A 19,596-nucleotide genomic window follows, 5' to 3' on the forward strand; every position below is an offset into this window, starting at 1 on the left:
TATATATATATATATATATATATATATGTATATATAATCGATCAACAGAATCTTGGTCTGGAGAGCGGTGGCATGAAAAATGCTAGCCGGTGCCCAACCCTTGACCTGCCAGAGGAGTATGAGAGATTACGAAATGTTTGGGTGCTACCGCTGAGGACCGCGTGACCCACACTGTGCCTAGTTGAAGATGCTACAAAATATAACTGTTAATCGATGTCAATTGCCTTCTTGTTACCAGTTTCTATTCAGATTTCCTGAATGAGTGTCTGGATATGTGGGCACCTCTGTATGATTGTAGGAAGCCAGCGTTAAGTCCCATTCCCGTCCACTTTATTCTCTTTTTCACAATAAGGCTTTGAAGCCAATCATTTTCGTAAGGCAACGAAGTGTTGAACGCTGATGTCATCATGATGATGTTAGTCAGTGAGCCAGGTGACCGAACCCGTACTTGCTCCAAAGAACGAAAAAAGCCTCGTGTTGCGGAGATTTACAAGGTTTCTGTACATACCAGCTATGACTACCATTCCGTTTTCTACAGTATCCACTCTACATTCTAAAGTCCTTTTGATATGACTGACCTGATCTTTGGGGGGATAAAAGTTGTGCTAAATACTGCATCACAGAAAGTTATCATTTCATACAATCACAATGCTATTTTATTACTTGGTAATGTGGTTTCATATGTCTATTTTATCCACCCTGATTAAATAAGAAGTAATGGAGTTAAATAAAAAGTTTGCAAATAGGGTTGGCGTTAAAGTGAGACTGGAACATCTTTCTCATCAGTGACACTGTTGACCGAATGAGCAGAGATAAGACTGATTCGAGACTCAGTTTGACCGATATTCAGACTCAGCCAACAAAGTAGCGGGTGTCACAGTTGAACCAGATGACATCCTTGTAAGTTTCGATGTGAATTCCTTATATACAAATGTGCCAAAAGGGGATTCTTTAGAAATAGCCAAGCGACTGCTGTTAGCGGACACCACGCTCTCAGAAAGAACACAGATTACGGTAGATGAAATAGTGGAAGGCATAAAAGCCTGTCTGAACCTCACCCAACTCAGTGGTTTATACTCAGTGGTTTATACTCAAGAACAAGGTCTAGCAATAGGATCTCCAATATCCCCGGTTTTGGCAAATATATTAATGGAAGAATTTAAACAGAGAGCTTTAGCCGGATTCCCCTACCCACCTAGGATATTCTGGCGGTATGTAAATGACATCTTCGTCGTCATGAAACGGGATAAGGTTAGTGAGTTTTACAATTATCTGAATGAACTGAGTCCACAGATCAAATTTAGTAAGGAGATGGAGTCAACCTCGGGCACACTGGCCTTCTTAGACTGCATGACACAAAAGGTTGGGGGGAGACTAAAGACCACAGTGTACGAGAAGCCAACCGACGCTGGTGCAGTTTTGAACTACTCATCTGCCCATCCGAAATCGGTATTCGCCAGTATTGCGTCATCAATGTTTAGGCGCGTAAGGGCCCTGTGCACAGAAGAAGCTGATCGGACAGCGGCCCAAATTGAAGTAAAGGGCAAACTTCGGGGTAGTGGGTATCCAGCTAGCTTGATTAAGCGCCAATTGCGAAGGGTGCTGTTACCGGTAGGGAAACCCAACAGGGAATGGATCGGGACCGCTGTAATCCCATATAAACCAGGGACATCGGAGGCAATTCGAAGAATTTTAAACACAGCTAACATAAGAGTAGCTTTCCAAAGGGGGAACACTCTGCGCTCTGCACTGGTGCAAATAAAGGATCGCCTCCCGGCAAACAGGACTAGGGACTGTGTCTACAAAATAAAGTGTAACGACTGAAACAACGTCTATATAGGACAGACGGCCAGGGAACTACACATCAGAGTCAGAGAGCATAGTAGAAAAATAAACAGGCCGCCGAGAAACGCAGATGAATATCAAGCATTACTGAAAGACTCGGCAATCGCGGAACGCGCACTGGATACGGGGCACAAAATAGACTTAGAAAATGTTGAGGTTTTGAGGCGAGGACTACGGTCCACCTCACAGAGACTAATAGCAGAGGCAGTAGAAATCGCCAAGCATCCCAGCGTTAACAGGATGGAAGGCGTGGAACTGGCAAGCGTGTGGAGAACGGTCTTTGGTCACTCGAGTTAACACGTGTTGGTGTGCGATCATCAGAGGGAAGAGTGGTCACCACCTGAACTCCACTTAACCTTACGCACCTCCCTTCCCCCCAACTAAATTGTCGTAACATTCACGTCCCCCGATGATCAAGGATCTGCCAGTGGCATCCGGGGTGAATCATCAAGTGAAGCACCCTGAAGTGGAAGATTAAGGAACAAAAAGCGATCGGAAGTAATTTGAAACTCCTCCAACCCACCAATTCAAGATTTTGACACCCACGCTAGCCGACAAGAGCTGTTAATTGACACTCAACACTGATCTAGTTTGAAGAGGACTTGCTGATTCGTTCCCCGTCTGTCTTATAACCTGGCCAATTTGGTGACCTGTTCACTTGGCCTGATGAAGCTTTCGTGTCAAAAGCGAAACGTTGCCCAGATAAAAACTACCGATTGTTTATCAAGCTCTTCTGAAACGAAAAGTGCCCGTAAGTTTGCTGAAAGCCCTCCAATAGTTCATTATCGGGTCTCTCTTGTCGGATTCACGTACCCTCGAGTATCCGTAAGCACTGTTTTGTATTCGAGATCCAAATTTGAGATATATTCGAAAGGTGAAGCGGTTTTAAGCCGAGGCTCGAAAGTAACCTTTGATTGGTTCCAAACGCGGTGAAGCCAGTAGTGATCTGCTGACGAGTTTCCAACAGCTTCGTAAGTAGAACTGTACATTGTTGATTAAGAAGCGCTGTTTCATTCTATGGAATTTACATTCTTAGAACTTATAATGTTGCCATCAGACTACCTGGAAGTGTGCGAGTATTAATCCTGTATATTAGTCCGCAGGAGGACCGGTCAAGGTAGTCGAACAAAGCGTCGCTTGGATGGATGCTTGACGAGCCGGCAACCGACAAGAAAGTATGTTTTGATTAAATGGAATATGGACCAAATAAAATAAACCTTTGAGGTGGGCGCTGTTCTATCTGCCTCAAATCCTGTGTGCAGTAATGTGATTGCCGTGAAAACGTGGCTGTAATGACCTTCCTTTGTCTCCATTAACGTTTGACTCAAGCCCGAGGTGAATGAAACAGAAAGCCAGAGGCCAGCGGAGGACTTACGAAGGTACGCGTGTATTGAATGGGCCTATGTAAGATCATTTATTGAATGGGTTTATTTGCCATAAATAGAATTTTGCGCCAGTGTTGTGCACCACAGTAATCTTATGTTTATGGTAATGTCAACACTGCGCAAACCAAAGAGTAATCTACCTAATTTGGTTGAGTTTCGCACAATAATTGGACTAAATCTACAAAACACGTTTACCCTTGATGAACACACCGAACTCAGCCAATAAGTCTGCCTTACTTTCAGTCCGGAGTGGGCCAGAGGTGTGCGAACAGGAAAAGAACCGATCCCTTTCTTCGCCTGGTTGAATGGTCGAGATATGCTAGACGACAAGCTGGACAGCCGTGAGGACGGCAGTAAACCTGGCATGGCGTTGTCACCATTCAACTTCGCCACGCCCTCATCAGACATCCATCTATCTTGTGGCTTTTCGTCGATTTGTTCAAAAGGGGGAATGGAATGTTGAGAGGACTCTGGGGAAGAAAGCCTTCTACTTCGGGCAGATGTTTGACTGGCTCCACTGCGGTCATCGAGGGTACTTTCGCTATCTGTTGACATGAGGACTGCATCATTTTCGGTGTTGTTAGGACGGTTCTTAGAGACCTGTATGCCATTCTTCCTTGTGTGAAACATCTGCGGTCTGAAATAAAATGAGCGTTTGTCTTCGGTTAGAAGAAAAACCTTGAAAAGATACTCTTTGGCGTAGAATGTAACCTGAATTCGTCACATGTTTATACTGTACAATTCCAATGCTCGGAATTCTTTTTGTGCTGTGCATTTGAGTCAGTTTCTACGTCAACCTGACGAAAACCCTCCACATAACATCCCAAGGGCCACATAAAGGTGACAAACTAAGGTTGGATAAACGATAAAAACGCACAACCGCTTGACTCAGAACTCACCGGTACCAGAAATTTGTTAACATGTGAATACACTGAGAGATATCCTAGTGCTGCTTCTAAAAAGGCCGTCCAGATATCTAAAATCTCTTATTATTTGAACTCATGAAAATCTACCGATTTCGTATTGCGCAATCCACCCAAAAGGGATATCTTTCTACAGCGATTTATACATTTTGGTCTAATTCAGCAGGACAAGCAATCGTCTTGATCGAAACGTGCCATTACAAAAAATTGCTTGAGTAACAAATGACCTCCTTAAGGTCGTTTATTGAGCATTATCTAAAACATAGCCGAAGGAATAATTAAAAACCTTTGATGACGAATTACATGAGTAAAGGCTATATATCACAGCCCTGAAGACGAAATCGTCCTCCATCCCTAGTTCTATTTATTTAACAAAATCATCGCAGTGATCAGTCTTCCCCGGTTGTCTAGCGGTAAATTTCACCCAGAAATAAATTGCTAGGAAGATTAGCCCTAACGAAATATTAATCAAATTATTCGAGGAGTTGATGGAGGCATCTTTCTACAAAAAGGATAAATGGAGAGTTTCACATGGATAGGGTGATTCAGCAAACTTAAGTCAAGGTTGCTCATATTAACCTACAACTGACAGGACTCCTCACTTGAACTTCTCAGCAGTCCACCATTTTGTACGCTGTATCATGATGTGAAAGCAACGCTATGCGGGCAGATTGTACCCGGGGAGGCCAGTGTATGATTGCCCGAGATTTGTTTGCCTCATTAATTTCTATGTTTACCTGCAGTGATCAGGAGAAAAGATAATTGATGATGCCCGAACACCGACTGTTAGTTCAACAACTACTGTCGTGTGATCCTTCTAGAGAGCTTTCTAAGTCAGTTGGTCCTCATCATAACGTTGTATGATCAAAGGTTCTAAGGTTTAACATTCAATGAGCCCTTGCTCATCATACGTCAAGCAGTCGGTGTTTTGTGCCAATCAGCTTTTGAGTAAAATAAACATCTAGATGAGCGCCAATCCCAAACGCTAAACTCAGTTGCCCCTAGGATGTCACATAAGAGCCGCTTCTACACCACTTCGTGAAGCTAGATGAAACCTTCAACAATGTATGCTTTCTCGTCGTTCCGATGAAAGGTTCGGCCTCCACTGGATTCCATCTAGGAACATTACAGTAAGTAACACTGGTAATGGGATCGCACACTCCGATAAAAACCAGCCTGAAACTTTAAGGCAGCTACTTCAGAGCTGCTAGAACGGATCCAAAAACAGAATGAAGTTTCAGGTAAACACATTGACTCTTGTTCAGCTAGCCTGCATCAATAGGCATTTTCCCCTTGCACATATTCGCAGCACACCAGCACCATACACTACTTCCTTCCATCAACCTTATGAATATTACAAAGTGGCAGTCCCTTCTCGCGACATGAACTGAATGGTATGTTTATCCTTCGACAAATTGCCAAGCCACGCTGCTGGTGCACTTGTATGGTACAGATAGATAGACGCTAAATCCGAGTTCGAAATCTGTAGACTATCAGACTTAGTTCCCCAACACCATCGTCATCCAGATAAATATACTGAAGGATTTTTCAGATGACAAAATTTGGTTGCACTTATGTTGTAATGTTGTATAGACAGCCGAGTCCTCCAGACAATCCATACGCATTTGAGCAAACAAGAAGTCTACGAGAATCACTAAATCGTTGTCGACTCCTTTAGAGCTCTTAATGAAGTGTGATGGTCAAATCCCAGTACGAATAATCGTTAAAAACAACCGAATAAATTATGGATTCTGGTGTAAAACTTGTCCATTGGGCAGGAACCAAAACGTAGGCAATTCACACACATATCAGTTGATATCTTAGCCACAAGTGGTAGTAGTAGTAGCAGTAGTACTAAATGACGTGGAAACGGCGTCGGGGAATCCACATAGTCTTCAACGTATGACAGCGACTATGATCATGTCGTCTGCGTGCCTTTGATACCAACGATAATTTTATCATACTACTGGGAAATATTTTAGTAGCTGGTTGCCGCTCCGCGTAAACACTTCTTAGGCAACAACCCGGGACGTTGACAGCGGTGTCCCATTCACGTGTAAAATCCAATCACTATCCTATCAATCACCTTTTGGATTCCGACCATATCCTTAGCTTTGCCTTCCTGATTTTGTCGTCATCTCTGATTTTGAGCATTCAACACCGAAATAATCTTGAGTGTTGGAGACAACCCACAACGAAGAAAAAGCCATCTGCTGCACTATCATCTTGTATCCTTCTCGTTTTGAACGCATCGAATAACGACTTCTCTCAGGCATTAAAAATAAAGGTCTCAGAACAATAACGGAGGTGGAATCAGAGTTTGTCACACGAACGACTGCCCAAACAACGAACAGTGGGCTAAGTTTAGGCATGCACACGAAGGACGTGAATTTTCAGCACCCAACTTCGGAAGTTCTAGGAAACATATACAGCTCGTTGAAGATTAGGAACCAATAAATGACATCATTCTTCTCACCGGACTACAAGGAACATCAAATGGCAGATATTACAAGGCAGTCACACTGATGGGTTATTAACAAATAACATAAAAATAAATCCCGTTATACAACTGTTCCCATATACCAATTTTCTCGATAAATGATGAGTAACCACAAAGCTAAGTTACACTGTAGCTTTCGTCTGAAATTTCGAAGCTGACGGAACACGAAGAGGGTTTGTTTCACTAATTGGTTAGAGCGTGAATTTACTGACCAGAAGGTCCGTGGTTCGAACACGATCTCTGCCTCTCGACTTCCCTGTCTAGGCTTGGGCAACCCTGCAGTATCAAGGCCCTCGTGCTCCCTTCGAGTAGCATGACAGCTAGACACCGACAGGGTATTACGCCTGGGCGATTTTTTGTTTTACCACATGCGCAGGTGTAATAAAAGAAATCCATACCCTGCCGTACTGGATGGAAGCCAGCCTTGTGTATGTGCCCCAATATTAGTGATCCCCTTCTATTAGCCATTCCGGTCAGCTACAAACTATCTAAAACAAATTAATTCGGCGTTGTGGGAGTTGGGAATTAGGCAATTAAGTTGTCGAAATCACCATCATGATCACCATCGCAGTTATTTCTCCCATTGTCTTCGTCATGATAATCGTGGTTAAAATCAGCAATCACGACAGAATCAGCAGCCAAACCTATCCACAACCTAAATTCCATCATCATCGTAGGCGGCTTTGATAGCGAACCTCCTTCATTACCGAAGGACATGCTTTGTCTTCCGTAGCCGAGCTGGCTTAATAAAGAACGTAAGTTTCGTAGCCTAGGCATAACAAGGACTAATTGCCAATTTTCAAGATTGAAGCACGTTCACATTCAGCCTAATTGGTTCAGAACTAAGGGTATGTTTGTCATTTAGTGGGACATACGTTTGTCCCAGCACTTATCAGCATTGATTATACTCTTTTAATTTCTGTTTTCATCATGGAAAGAATGGTTCAGATGTGCTTCAAAAACTATTTGAATCCTTAAGTGGTGTTTCTTTCCTACCAATAATCAGATACAATCTTTGATCCCTAATGTGGATTCGGATCCGCAGTCAAAGAATATTTAAACATCACCTTTGATCCACAGGTGGTCCTCTGACCGACTGCGTAACTTGTACTTTAACAAGATATAACACCAGCAACCCGCATCAGCGCAGAATCACGTCATGTGATTCAAGGTTGTGGGGTGGGTTTCGTTTAATTTCAGTTTTTTTTTCAGCGCAGCTCACTATTACACTCGCGCAGTTGATTACTCCAAAGTGGAAAATTCTGTAACGCTGCTTTATCAAGGAGCATCTCAACTGCACTTTAGGCCGCATAGGGAAATTCTTCTGCAAAGGGACGTACAGCAGAGATGAATCCTGTACAACATAACGCATGAGAATACAAGCGTGGGGGGTTCAGATTATGGAACAACGAATATGATGCTTAAGAACTACAGCTGAAAACTGATATTATCACCATTTTTCAGTCGTAATCGCGTAGTAGAACTCGAGGGGAACTACAGTTTTCAGTATCTACAGAACATTCTAGAGGTACTGATGTCTTGCTTAATTTGGTCAAAGTAAACCGTATCGACGGGAACAATTAAAGCGCAAAGAAAGCTAAGCGTCAGTTAGCTCTTTACTTTATGTTTTGTTTCCGCCAAGCAGCAAGTTCATTAAGCACCGATTCGCATTCGGCTTCCAAGGCATCTTCTTCTTCTAAAATGGCGAGTGATGCTGGGTCTTTGATCTTCGTACGTTGTTTCCGTGCCAGCTCCCTGGTTGCTTTCAGTTTTCCATAGTCTCGACTCTTCTCCAACTCCTCTCCGGATGTTTCCTTTTTCTTCATCACACCTTTCTTTCTATTCCTTGGGGGACCTTGATCGAGTTTGGCCACGCTGTTCTGTACGTCAGTTGGTCTGGCTCTCAGTGAACCCCGCCGAGTACGAAGTGCCCCGCTAATGCCACCGCATACAACTTGACCCGTGGTTAACTCTGAAGTTGTTTCATCACTCTCAGATGGAACTAAATGAACGAAATGGGAGTAACAATGTAATACATCCCCGGAACCACTATGTTAGATATCCAAGCGCATAGATGAACGACAATGAAGTAGTAAGCAAGGAACATAACATTTCGTCCGGTGGTTCGCGTATGCCATATCCTGGTAAGCGTATAGCGTTCAGCTGTAGCACCCTTCCGGTGCCTAGCTGCCATGCCACCCGAAGGAAGCACGAGGGCTAGGATACTGCCAGGTTGCCCAAGCCTAGACAGGGGAAGCCGAGTGGTGGAGGTCGGATTCGAAACACGAACCTTTCGGTCAGTAAATTAGCGCTCTAACCACGTAGGCCATCTCGCCCTGGTAAGCGTATAGTTAGGTACAATCTCGAAAAGGTCAAATTAGGCCAAATTAAGACAGACAGATCAAATGCAAGTTCAGCAGAGATAGGTAAAACGAGGAAATAGGGATGTGTGGTATTGCTTCTGGGACACATACATTTGAGATTGCTTATAGCCCCGAGATACCGCTTGGCTTGGTCTGAGAGCCAAATGCAAACTTCACTTCAGGCGAAAAGCATATATATATATAGAGTGTGTGTGTGTGTGTTTGCTTTCAAATAAGGTACGTGTGTCTCTCAAATTGCCGGCAGGATTAACGAGTGGGCTGACTGTGCGTGAAGACTGCGTTTCTCGCCCCGTGCCTGAAACGAGTTTGTTCGGGAGAAGTTGAAGACATCCAGCTCATCAATCTATACGCTGATTTTTATTATATATTGGGTTTCCAATATTAACTTTGGGTAGATTACCTACGGAAGACGTTTTGGGACCTGATTGGCTGATTAGTAAACATAGACTCTGTGTATTTAAGGCGCACTGGTCTCTTCCATTTATACGAATTTCTGGTCCTACGATGTCTATCTGTCCACACACAGACTGCGTTTGGGCTGTCATCTAAGTGGCCATTTAGCCGAATTTTGCTCGAGTCCAAAAAGACAGTGATTGTTCTGAAATCTAGTGGCTTCCGTGTATGTGCTTAGGAGCACCAAATCTCATCCCATTTTTGTCCTCCCTTTGAGGCCACGTGTGCATAATTGGTATGCTTTGGTATGTTTGCTTTGGCTTTGATGTATTTGTATTAACTTTTGGTTCAAGAAAATTTTCTACAACTGAATAAAGGCTCCTTTTTGTGGCTTACCTGGAAAAAACTGCCCCGTAAAGAAGGTGATCTGAATCCACCAGTGTAATCTAAAATGATTGACAATCAACAACTGAGCCACGCCATGGCAACGTGGTCAGTTTGCCTCCGAGGCTGCTCAAAGGCAGAGGAACGCCAGGTAAGACAATGGTGTCAACTGCGTCTAAGCACAGTACTGCTGTGAAACAACCGGTGATCATCGCAAAGTTGCAAAATACGTTCAACATTATCACTGTAATGTGCTCTCAGGCTAAACATGGACTTAAGGCATGATTTCTAATGGACGCAGATGTCCTACATGTGCGCTGAAATATTCCTGCGCTGTAACTACATCCGAGCTCTCAGGGTGGAAAAGAGTTTCCTTATGGAGGACTATCATTATCATCACCATCCTTGACAACAGTACCAGCGGAGAAGAATGGTGCTCCGCTGCTGCATAATCATGTCAGTTTATCTAAATAAAGTCTTGCAACTGAATGTGTCGTCTAATAAAACGGAGCCGCAGTTCGTTAGTGCAAAAATGGGCATGAAAAACAGAGAGCGCACGACGTTTCGACCAGTGCGAATTTTCAAGTGAAAATTCGGACAATGCAAGATCGAATGTTTGTAGATATCCATTCGAGTGAGCTGAGGTCTATGAAAACACCAGCGTAACCCGCTACAATAGCTTCAGAAGCCCTCAAATTTCGTTGTCTACAGCTCCTAACTAGAGAGTTCGACCTAAATCAAGTGACAGTAGTTCGACCTTTTATTCAAAGTTTTAAGATTCAGCATACCTAAATCGACGGAATGTCTAGAGTAGGCGCGAGAGCGGCATTTTCCAGAATCTACCCGGTAGTTCTTACGTTAGAAACTGTATTTGAAACAAGGAAACGAGGCCTTTATAGCGGACACAAAGCTGTAGATATGAATGTTGGCGTGCAATGTATCAATTACACAGGTGCCTGACTGACGTTCCTATAGCTGGGTACTACAGAAGAGTGAGTGTCAAGTGAGGTAGATCGGGAGAGAGAAGGTAACGATGAAGAAGGATAAAAGACGCTAGTGGTCGCACGTTTTCGGGGTGAATAGGTGACCAGATTGATGTCATCAGTCGACGGCCGATGTGGCATGAAGTTTTTTTGTCTTTGAAGTTCATGGCTATGTCGGCTGAGATACTGTTAGGGCGTCCAAAACTAGTCAGGAAGCAAAAGTCTTTGGTTCAAAACTCTGACGACAAGGCACGGTCATTTGCTCCAGACTATTCCAGTAGATGTTTTAGCAACCAAACAGTCTCGTGCGAATAAGAATAGCGGATCCTTCATTCAGGATTTTTTCAGCTCTAACCCGTTTAAATCCCCAAGAACAAAATATACGTTGTAGAAAACATACCCTCGGTTTCCGTGATTTGGGATGAACTCGATGCTGGACGCAATGAGATCGATGAAGCTTGAGGGAGATTCGGTGATTCCGTTCGCCCTGCTTTTACCGACCTCAGGCGCTTCTGTGCCGAACTCGGTCGTATCCCACTTCCAGGCCGTCCAGGATAAATTACCGGGTTCGGGGCAGTGGATGATGGTGCTGAAGGTTGTATGGCTTTGCATTGTTCGTTGTCTTTTTCAGCTGATTTCATCTGTTTCAAAATCGAAAGTGACACTGACTGATACTGGTTAACTCACGGTAAAGAATACTATTTGCTCAACAATGTATGTAGCACATCACCTCATAGATAGGAGCAGAAAAACACTCATCGGAAAAAACGAATAAGCGACAGGCTTGAACAATGTCAAGTTGAATGGCTTCATATGTTGGATTAAAGTCAAGCTGAACATTTGCTTTGTGCTAACACAGAGCACAACATGATGCTACACAGTTGAACAGCAGGGCAGTAGAATCAAAATTTCGGAGCACTGACTGACTCGATTTCTCACTGTGGGCAACATTCATAACTCTACACGAACTGCATCGATCCGTCAATATGCTTCCCCATCGAGTGACGGCTATGCAGACTAGGTTACTTTGTCCGTAGGGATTATCTCCGTTGATAACGCAATAACTAAAGTGAATTTGCCATAATATGATACTACTGAGTGTAGTAACAACAACTCACCCAATGGAGTTCTCGTTAAGTTACAGCAAATTTACGTGGTTTAAAAAAGTTCAAGGAAAAAACTCAAGATTTGCTACCCCTTATCTTCAAGTTGCGGATAAGGAGGAGTTGAAAACTACCAAAGGATCCCCAAGAACTTTTTTGGTAGATTTCTTCTTAGCACAATTTAATTTTCTGTAATCCTGGTCCATCTTTGTTTTTTCTCCATCATCATACGTAAGTTGGCAAGAATGTGAACATCTGTCACTGTTAAAGTTCATAAGTTTATGTGAAATTACAAGCACTGACGAACGAGCTTTTTACTTGGTCCTTTATTCGTAGCGCATCAACATTCCAAAACGTTACACTTGTCCCGCTTCAGAAGCTGCACTTTGAAGCTTAATAACAATCCCCAATCACTAATGGATGAGATATTTTGTTATTAGAATTGAGATCAAATAGCTAAATAGGTAAATCGAGCAAATGAAGCTCCTCTACAAGGTGAACGTAAAACCAGACACAAGAAATTCCATCGGTATAAGCACTTTCGGCGTTCTCAGATTTTCAAGTTGTAATCAACTAAGTTGGCCTGTTAATTTCTGTTGACATGTCTTCTCAGCAAGAAGTGTCCGAGAAGTTTGTCGTATTGACACGGTATTGTACCGTGCGTTTTGTATTTTCAAACTCCTAGAAGCGAAGGAGCATACGAGCATCATTCCAAGAACTTCCGTAGACAAAATGATGTCGGAGAATAATTCCCAATCTCTTTATTCTTATTTTATCTTGTAATCTGTGAGAAAATGAGATACTGTAGGATGCTCCAACTCTTGCTGTTCGGACAGCTACTGATGAAAATCTTGTCAATCTGAGATATACATGTATTATCGTTCTCGTCTCCGAAAATGAGAAAAATGAGCAGAGTTTTTGACAAACCGGCGCAATTCATTTCGCCTGTTTGTATTCTTCTTCATCTAAAACGTTTGGTGTTATGTTTCCAAGCATGCAGTCACTAAATAGGGCACTTACAACCCAGGCAAGGGCACTCCAGGATGTGCAGTGTATCAAAAAGTTTCATTAGTTCCAAATGTGGTTTGAAATCAATTCGCAAGTCTGAAAAACTCGGGTCGCGTTTGCTAATGTGGGATAAATGGAGGAAAAGCGACTTATCCATGAATCTCAAGGGATTTGTGCACCAGGATACCGTATGAACCATTTTGTTGTACGGTTTCCAGACCTGGATCATGCAAGTCGCGGACATGGGACGTCTATCAGAAACATGGCTCATGTAGGCAAGTATCGGCGAATTCGCAAAGAAACAGATAGGAAACGAGCATTTAGTTGTGCAGCCAGAAGTGCAATCAAAGGACGTGTCCAGCATCAAAACTGCGGCGGGTAAGCCAAACGTTACTCAGACCAAAAAATCGTTGTACCAAAAAGGGTTCTGTTTTTTTGCTAATTTTAGGTTGGTCTTTATCCTGACAGAGGGATATAAAAGAATCGAAGTAACCTCTCTGGGACTGGCCTTACAGGATGGCATCCGCGTGATTCCTGTGTGATAGTCAGGCAGGCTGAAAGAAATGGCTATAAGGCTATCAGTGGCATTATTTTTGTCAGCTCCTATCCATATTGGCCAAATGCCTGTCTGGAGATTATATAATTTTGAATTTTTGGAGTAGGCTGGCACAAAGTTTCTTCCACATTCTTGTCTACTCTTCTCCTCACAATTGGGCCTTCAGATAACTTATGTTTGCGCCGCAGAAAATATCATCATCATCGACAACATTATATCAGAGTTCAATACGGATGTTAAGCTGTCGATTATGGCAATGCGATCAAGACCAAGACCGTAAAGAAGCGCCATTGGTTTCGTCAATTATTCTTGTTGTTTCAAACGTTCAACCAAAAGGAAACCGTAGTAGCAATGTGGGTTGTACGTTGAAGTGTACCTGAGTTATTGTCAAAACTTATTTGCATCAGAAAGATCCAAAGATAAGAATTACGGGGTAAGGTGCAGTTTTATTTGAGCAAATAACTTCAGAAATATACCGGATATTATTGACTGAACACCACTAGCCAGCTCTTTTTTGACGGGACACGAAAGTGAAAGGACATCGTCCATGTGTGTTGCAAAGAATATTACCCCATCACGCGGAAGAACAGTTAAAATAAGTCATAAGTTTATCCCAAGCTTTAGTGTTCCAGATATATGTGGGCCGCGCAGGCAAGAAATTATCAAAGATCGAGAACTCGATACAGACTGCCTGATCATAATTCACTGCCACTAAAATATGTTTAAGTGTGAACTTAGCAAACTCCAACAGTGATATCAACCAACAGAACTGAGAATGTTATTGAGTTATACAAAGGGGGTGACCCGAATATAGTACGAAAGTTACCCGATGATTGCAAACGAAAAGCAGTAGGAATAATCACAAAAATATTACACCCAGTGTTACAAGTCAATTTTACCGCGAATGAGTTCAACTTTCACCAAAAGCACGTCGGACCACCTTTACTAGATACTCAAGTAAAAATCCATGAGAACTGACTCCACTTCAGCTGTGCTGTTGGTTACATAACAGTCAACATTAGCAATTGCTTTATACCCAAACATCTTCAAACTTTCATCCGACGCATTTTAGTGCGCTTCAAAAATGATCTTCAAGTTTAGCGGCATGTGAAGTCATGCATTTATTATCACAGCATTGGGACAATAAGCTTCATTGTTCAAGGTTTAATCCTACTCTGTTCGGCTTATTCACCATCCAATTTTGTCCTCATTTTGTACCTTTGAAAATCGTGATCAGACTACTGCTTTGGAACATCACGAATGAAATACATAATTTTCGTGATGCTGTGCTTACATAATAACTGAATACTTCAATATGAGCAGTTGGATTGAAAATACCGTGGTTAAAATATTGGTAAGCGTATAAAACGGTGCTGAGTTTGCACATGTAATTTAGTAAGGTCTCCAGCTGCTCATTTTTGCAAGATCGGCGGAGAGAGACAAAGCGTTTACGGTGATCTACCAACGCGTTTTAAAAAATCAATGGAGGCCTACCTGTCCATCGGATATTAGACCAACCTCCCTGAGAACATCGTTAATATACTTCCATTCATTATCAAAATCCGTTACATCGTAGGTAACTTTATTAATAGCTGGGTCCTCGACTGGAGAATCATCCAGCACACGAACTTGTGGCAGAGTTTTCCGAACGAGCTCTCTGTAACCCTGTAACGATATCTTTTCATAAGTGTAACTTACTTTCACGCCACCGCAGCTACCGATGATAGGGTTGCCCTCGAGCGTTAGTGTTGACAATTTGCTACATGTTTTCAGGTAAGTTAGATTCTCCCTATTTCCTACGAGGTTCCTGAAAAATACAAGAATATCGTCAGCTTACCCCTCTAGGTCTAGTACCTCAAGAAGGACTAGACTTAAACATGGACTCAAGTCGGTGATTTCGTTGAAAGCCAAGTAGAGTTCGGAGATACTTTTCATGCCAGATACACCATCTAGACACGTAACACAACAACGAGGCATCCACAGCACCTCGATTTTGGAGAATTCGCTCCCTAATTCCCTGTTAAAGCATGAAGATAACAAAGTAAGTTGGCGAACCTAATGGCAGGTACGTAGCTGTTTGAAAGACGCAGTTGGCGCAAGTTAGGAAGAAGAGCACCGAAATTTCCACATGAAACTTTTCCCACATCTATTTGGATATCCAGTACAGTGACAGCACTCAAGTCGTCCTTTCTGCATACCACTTTCTGTAAATAATTTCAAGAAACATCAAAACAATACCAGTGTACTCTCGTTAATATATTCATCTAAAATTTCTTTCTTTGAGGCTAGACGCTTCGGTTTTGGATTCACTGGTTTCTCCGAAAGTTCCGTCACTTGAACCAACGCAGACCTTTTCAAAACGTGATGCGGAGAATTCAACCACAAGGAAGTGCTACCTACCTTGAATTGCTATCCACAACGTCTGTTGTAACAGACATATTTTGCTACCCTTACATGCTCGATTGAATTGTTGTACCGTTACTTGTTAATCAAAAATATCTCCACGGGTATTTACACTGACAACGAAGTCGAAAAAACGCATGAAAATTTCCATGGGTTTAAACAATTTTGCAGTTTTAGTTCTGAGTGAGAACACAGGTCATTTCGTTTGCATTAGCTCGATCCGCGCCTGGCTACCCTTTATGACGGTGTGGAAGGGACAGCGTACAGAAACGGCAGCCGTAATACGTGACATAGTTGCTTCAGCTTCCGGAACTACATTACACTCGATCCACGGTTCAAATAAGACGGGTGCAGTAGGCCCAGTGAGTAGACACCCAAAAAATAATCCAGAACTCGTAGTCTCGGAGCAACATGAATCGCGTTTGGTGTCAGATTAGAATGGTAGTCTGAAGGAAGGAGCGATATAGCCGCGTTCCAAACTCACGCCGTAAATTTCCAAAAGGGAAATGTAACATAAAATTTTGGCACTTGATGGTAATCATACAAGTGCCTAAGATCTCCCCATGCTGCCGCAGTTTTATTAGAAGTTGTTTAAACGAATTCGGAGTCCACTATTGGCGCGGAATTCGTGTTTTAATGGCTGACGTTGGCTTTGCCGCCGCAGGCTATTGGCACACTCAAATTGAGTTCGCCGAAACTATAGGGTTTTCGAAGTTGCTGTTTTAATGGGGAGTTAGTCTAATCAATTTGCACCTTCCCGTGACATGCTGCACGTGGCATTTTGTTTAAGTGAGCGAAATGCAAAGGTCATTGACCATCGCCGATTTGCATTTTTTACCGGTTTACGCGACATAAAACACGAGATTGCACTTTAGCATATTTTGGCGTTTCTCGGTGTTCCTGAAGAATAAACTAATATCTTAAGAGTATTTAATGCAAATACCACCCTGTAGGATCAGTCGTAGGCGTTTGTTTGCTTTAGACACCTCAGATTTAACAAATGAGGTATTTTTGTTCGGCGAACCTGCTCACAACACACTTTCCTCTTGGACCTCATATTCCATTAATTGCAATAAAGTTAGATAACAGCACAAACTTGCGGGGGCAGTGCAGGGGCCATCTGTGGATGATCTCCTTTCTCAGATATGCATGATTAGCTTTAGATAGTACAATGTTATGAGATGTTTGTGAGCGTCTTTCCTATTATAACTATGATGTTCTATAGGTGGTGATCACCATAAAACGGTCACCACGATGACGTTAGCCGTTGGCACTCACCTCGGCTACGTATTGTAGCTGCTGGATCCGTGTCTATGTGCGACGCTAATTACGGTTCCTCACATATGCGTACAGCCCAATCCAATGAGCAACGACGACCCCTTGTGCTCGTATCTCTACTGGTTTTCACTCATCTCGAATACCTGTTGTAACTGCTAGGCCCGCGTCTATGTGCAACGTTGATAATGGGACTGCACCTATGCACAGTAACATAATCCGATGGTCAATGACGGTCTTTTATACCCTTAACTATACGCGATGCCGCTTGTCTTCGCTAGCCACAGTAAGCTTCAGTGCAATATATATGCCGACCGGTAAAAATAAGGCCTCAGCTATGCGTGATAGCCACATCTGACAGCCTGTTATACGCACAACTGTACTCGAAGTCATCTAACGTGGCTGCTGATCGTACATGTTGAGTCAGTGTCCTTGTGCATACATACCTAATCTAATGGCGAACGATGGACCTAATACTCAAAACTGTACACGATATCGCCTACCTTGACTACTTATTGAAACTGCTAGGCCAGTGCCTATATGCGACGCTGTATAGTAGGCCTCAGCTATGCGAAGTGTCCTGATTTAACTGCCAACGATGGCCCGTCATACCCATAAATGTGCGCGCTCTCGCTTACGTCTGCTACTTATATCATCATGGAGAGCATGAAATCAGTGGTAAACACCGATCTTCACTGCCGTACCCGCCCTCTACCTACAGTAAACCTCAAGCCAGTATCTATGCGGGCCGATAGAAACCAGGTTCCAACTATGCGTGACATCTTAACAACCAACGGCTGCCGGTCATGCTCGTAACTGAAGTTGATATCGCCTACCTTGGCTGCTTATCGTAATTGCAAGACCTGTGTCTATGTGCAACGTTGAATATAAAGCTGACGGTCTTTCATACTATACGCGATGTTGCTTATTTCCGCTACCTACAGTAAACATCAATCCAATACATATGCCGACCGGTAAAAACAAGGACTCAACTATGGGTGATAGCAAAATCTGACAGCCTGTTATACTCACAGCTCGAAGTCACCTAACTTGGCTATTTATCGTTATACTCATACTTACTCGATGCCTTTTATGTTAGCTACCTTCAGTAAACATCACAATTGTAGTCGATGTAACCTACGGTGGCTATCTATAGTAACTGCCAGGCCCGTACACATGCTCGTTGTTAACCACAACGTCCCGGCAACACATAAGAGACTAACCCAAAGATCAACGGTGGTCATCACCTGTCAAACTGCAATCACCACCCAATTTGATAACACGCTCCCAACTCCTACTCTTGATTGTACCCCCTCGACCACTCCCTCCATTACCCGAAACAATGAGCTGTCGCTCACCTCGACTACTCAGCGTAGCTGCTATTCGCGACGCAGATTATGAGGCCTCAACTATGCACGGTAACGTGATACAAGGGACAACGACGGGCGCTCCATACTCATAACTCCACGCGTTGATAATGCGCCCGCCAGGAATCTACGAAAACCCCAGTGGCGAATTGCATTTTATTCATTAACATCACTGATACAAGCCTAATTGGTAGTCACTCAATTTTTCATTTTCTTAAGTTCCAATTCACGACAAGGATTCTGAAACGGGAAATGGGCAAGCAATTAATCTTCGGGAACGGCATTTAAGCATCTGGATGCAATGAAATTTTAGTTGTTTGCTTACCTAGTGGTTCATAATTCCCATTCCCGGGATGAGGGATAAATATACAGTCGTTGCGGACCGCCACGGATTCATTGATTCGGCATTTAAGTTATAATCACACGAATTCCTCGTCATCAAGGGATTCGAAAGCAAGGTCCACAAGCCGTATGCTAAGAAATTGGGCCTCAAATTACGGTCCCCATCAACTCCGAAATTGGACAAAACAGTTTGATTGCGACTGTCTTACGGGGCAGACTCGGCTTGTCCTCCACGGACTGATCAAGATCGACATCAAAGCATGCTCTTTTATCTGGCCGGTCAGTAGACTGACCGGAAACTAATATACATTATTATTATTATTACTCACCTGGTTAACGCGCCTGAAGATTTTCTCCACACAGCGGGCATGGCTCATTGCCGCAGCAATAACGGTGGTATGGGAGTCGATCACGTTGACACCATCAATCAGCAGGGTCAGTTGGCCGACCACAGAGACCACAGGGAACACCGTCGTCCGAATCCACCAGCAGCACCCGACCGCACTGTCGAAACTTGGCTGTGACGGATGGCATGTCATCTAAGGAACCGACTAAAAGGTAACCAACGACTCTTAACAATGGAGGTCGACTTTTCACGCGATAGTTACGCACATCCTCGATAGTGAGTACCCTTCCAAAGCGGTCGGCGACGTACTGCCGAATCTCAGGTGACGGAGCACCATATTTCGAAAGGGTACAACACTCTTTCAATTCATCATTTGTCAGTCGCCGGTTGATGGGGAGT

General features: G+C 43.2%; 1 protein-coding gene across 1 annotated transcript in view; it reads right to left on the reverse strand.

Annotated features, from left to right (window-relative positions):
* T265_01454 (hypothetical protein) overlaps positions 1-15,399 on the reverse strand; it is a gene marked incomplete at both ends in the record, with an annotated part of 17,497 nt that extends 2,098 nt beyond the window's left edge. The window contains 5 exons of the mRNA XM_009165480.1: positions 3,468-3,867; positions 8,274-8,655; positions 11,198-11,438; positions 14,959-15,271; positions 15,302-15,399. Of these exons, the coding sequence (XP_009163744.1) occupies positions 3,468-3,867; positions 8,274-8,655; positions 11,198-11,438; positions 14,959-15,271; positions 15,302-15,399 (1,434 nt within the window). The remainder of the gene's footprint in view (positions 1-3,467; positions 3,868-8,273; positions 8,656-11,197; positions 11,439-14,958; positions 15,272-15,301) is intronic.
* Between the last annotated feature and the right edge of the window lie 4,197 nt (positions 15,400-19,596).

This window comes from Opisthorchis viverrini, assembly GCF_000715545.1.
Source record: "Opisthorchis viverrini unplaced genomic scaffold opera_v5_15, whole genome shotgun sequence".
In the NCBI taxonomy this organism is placed as follows: domain Eukaryota; kingdom Metazoa; phylum Platyhelminthes; class Trematoda; order Opisthorchiida; family Opisthorchiidae; genus Opisthorchis; species Opisthorchis viverrini.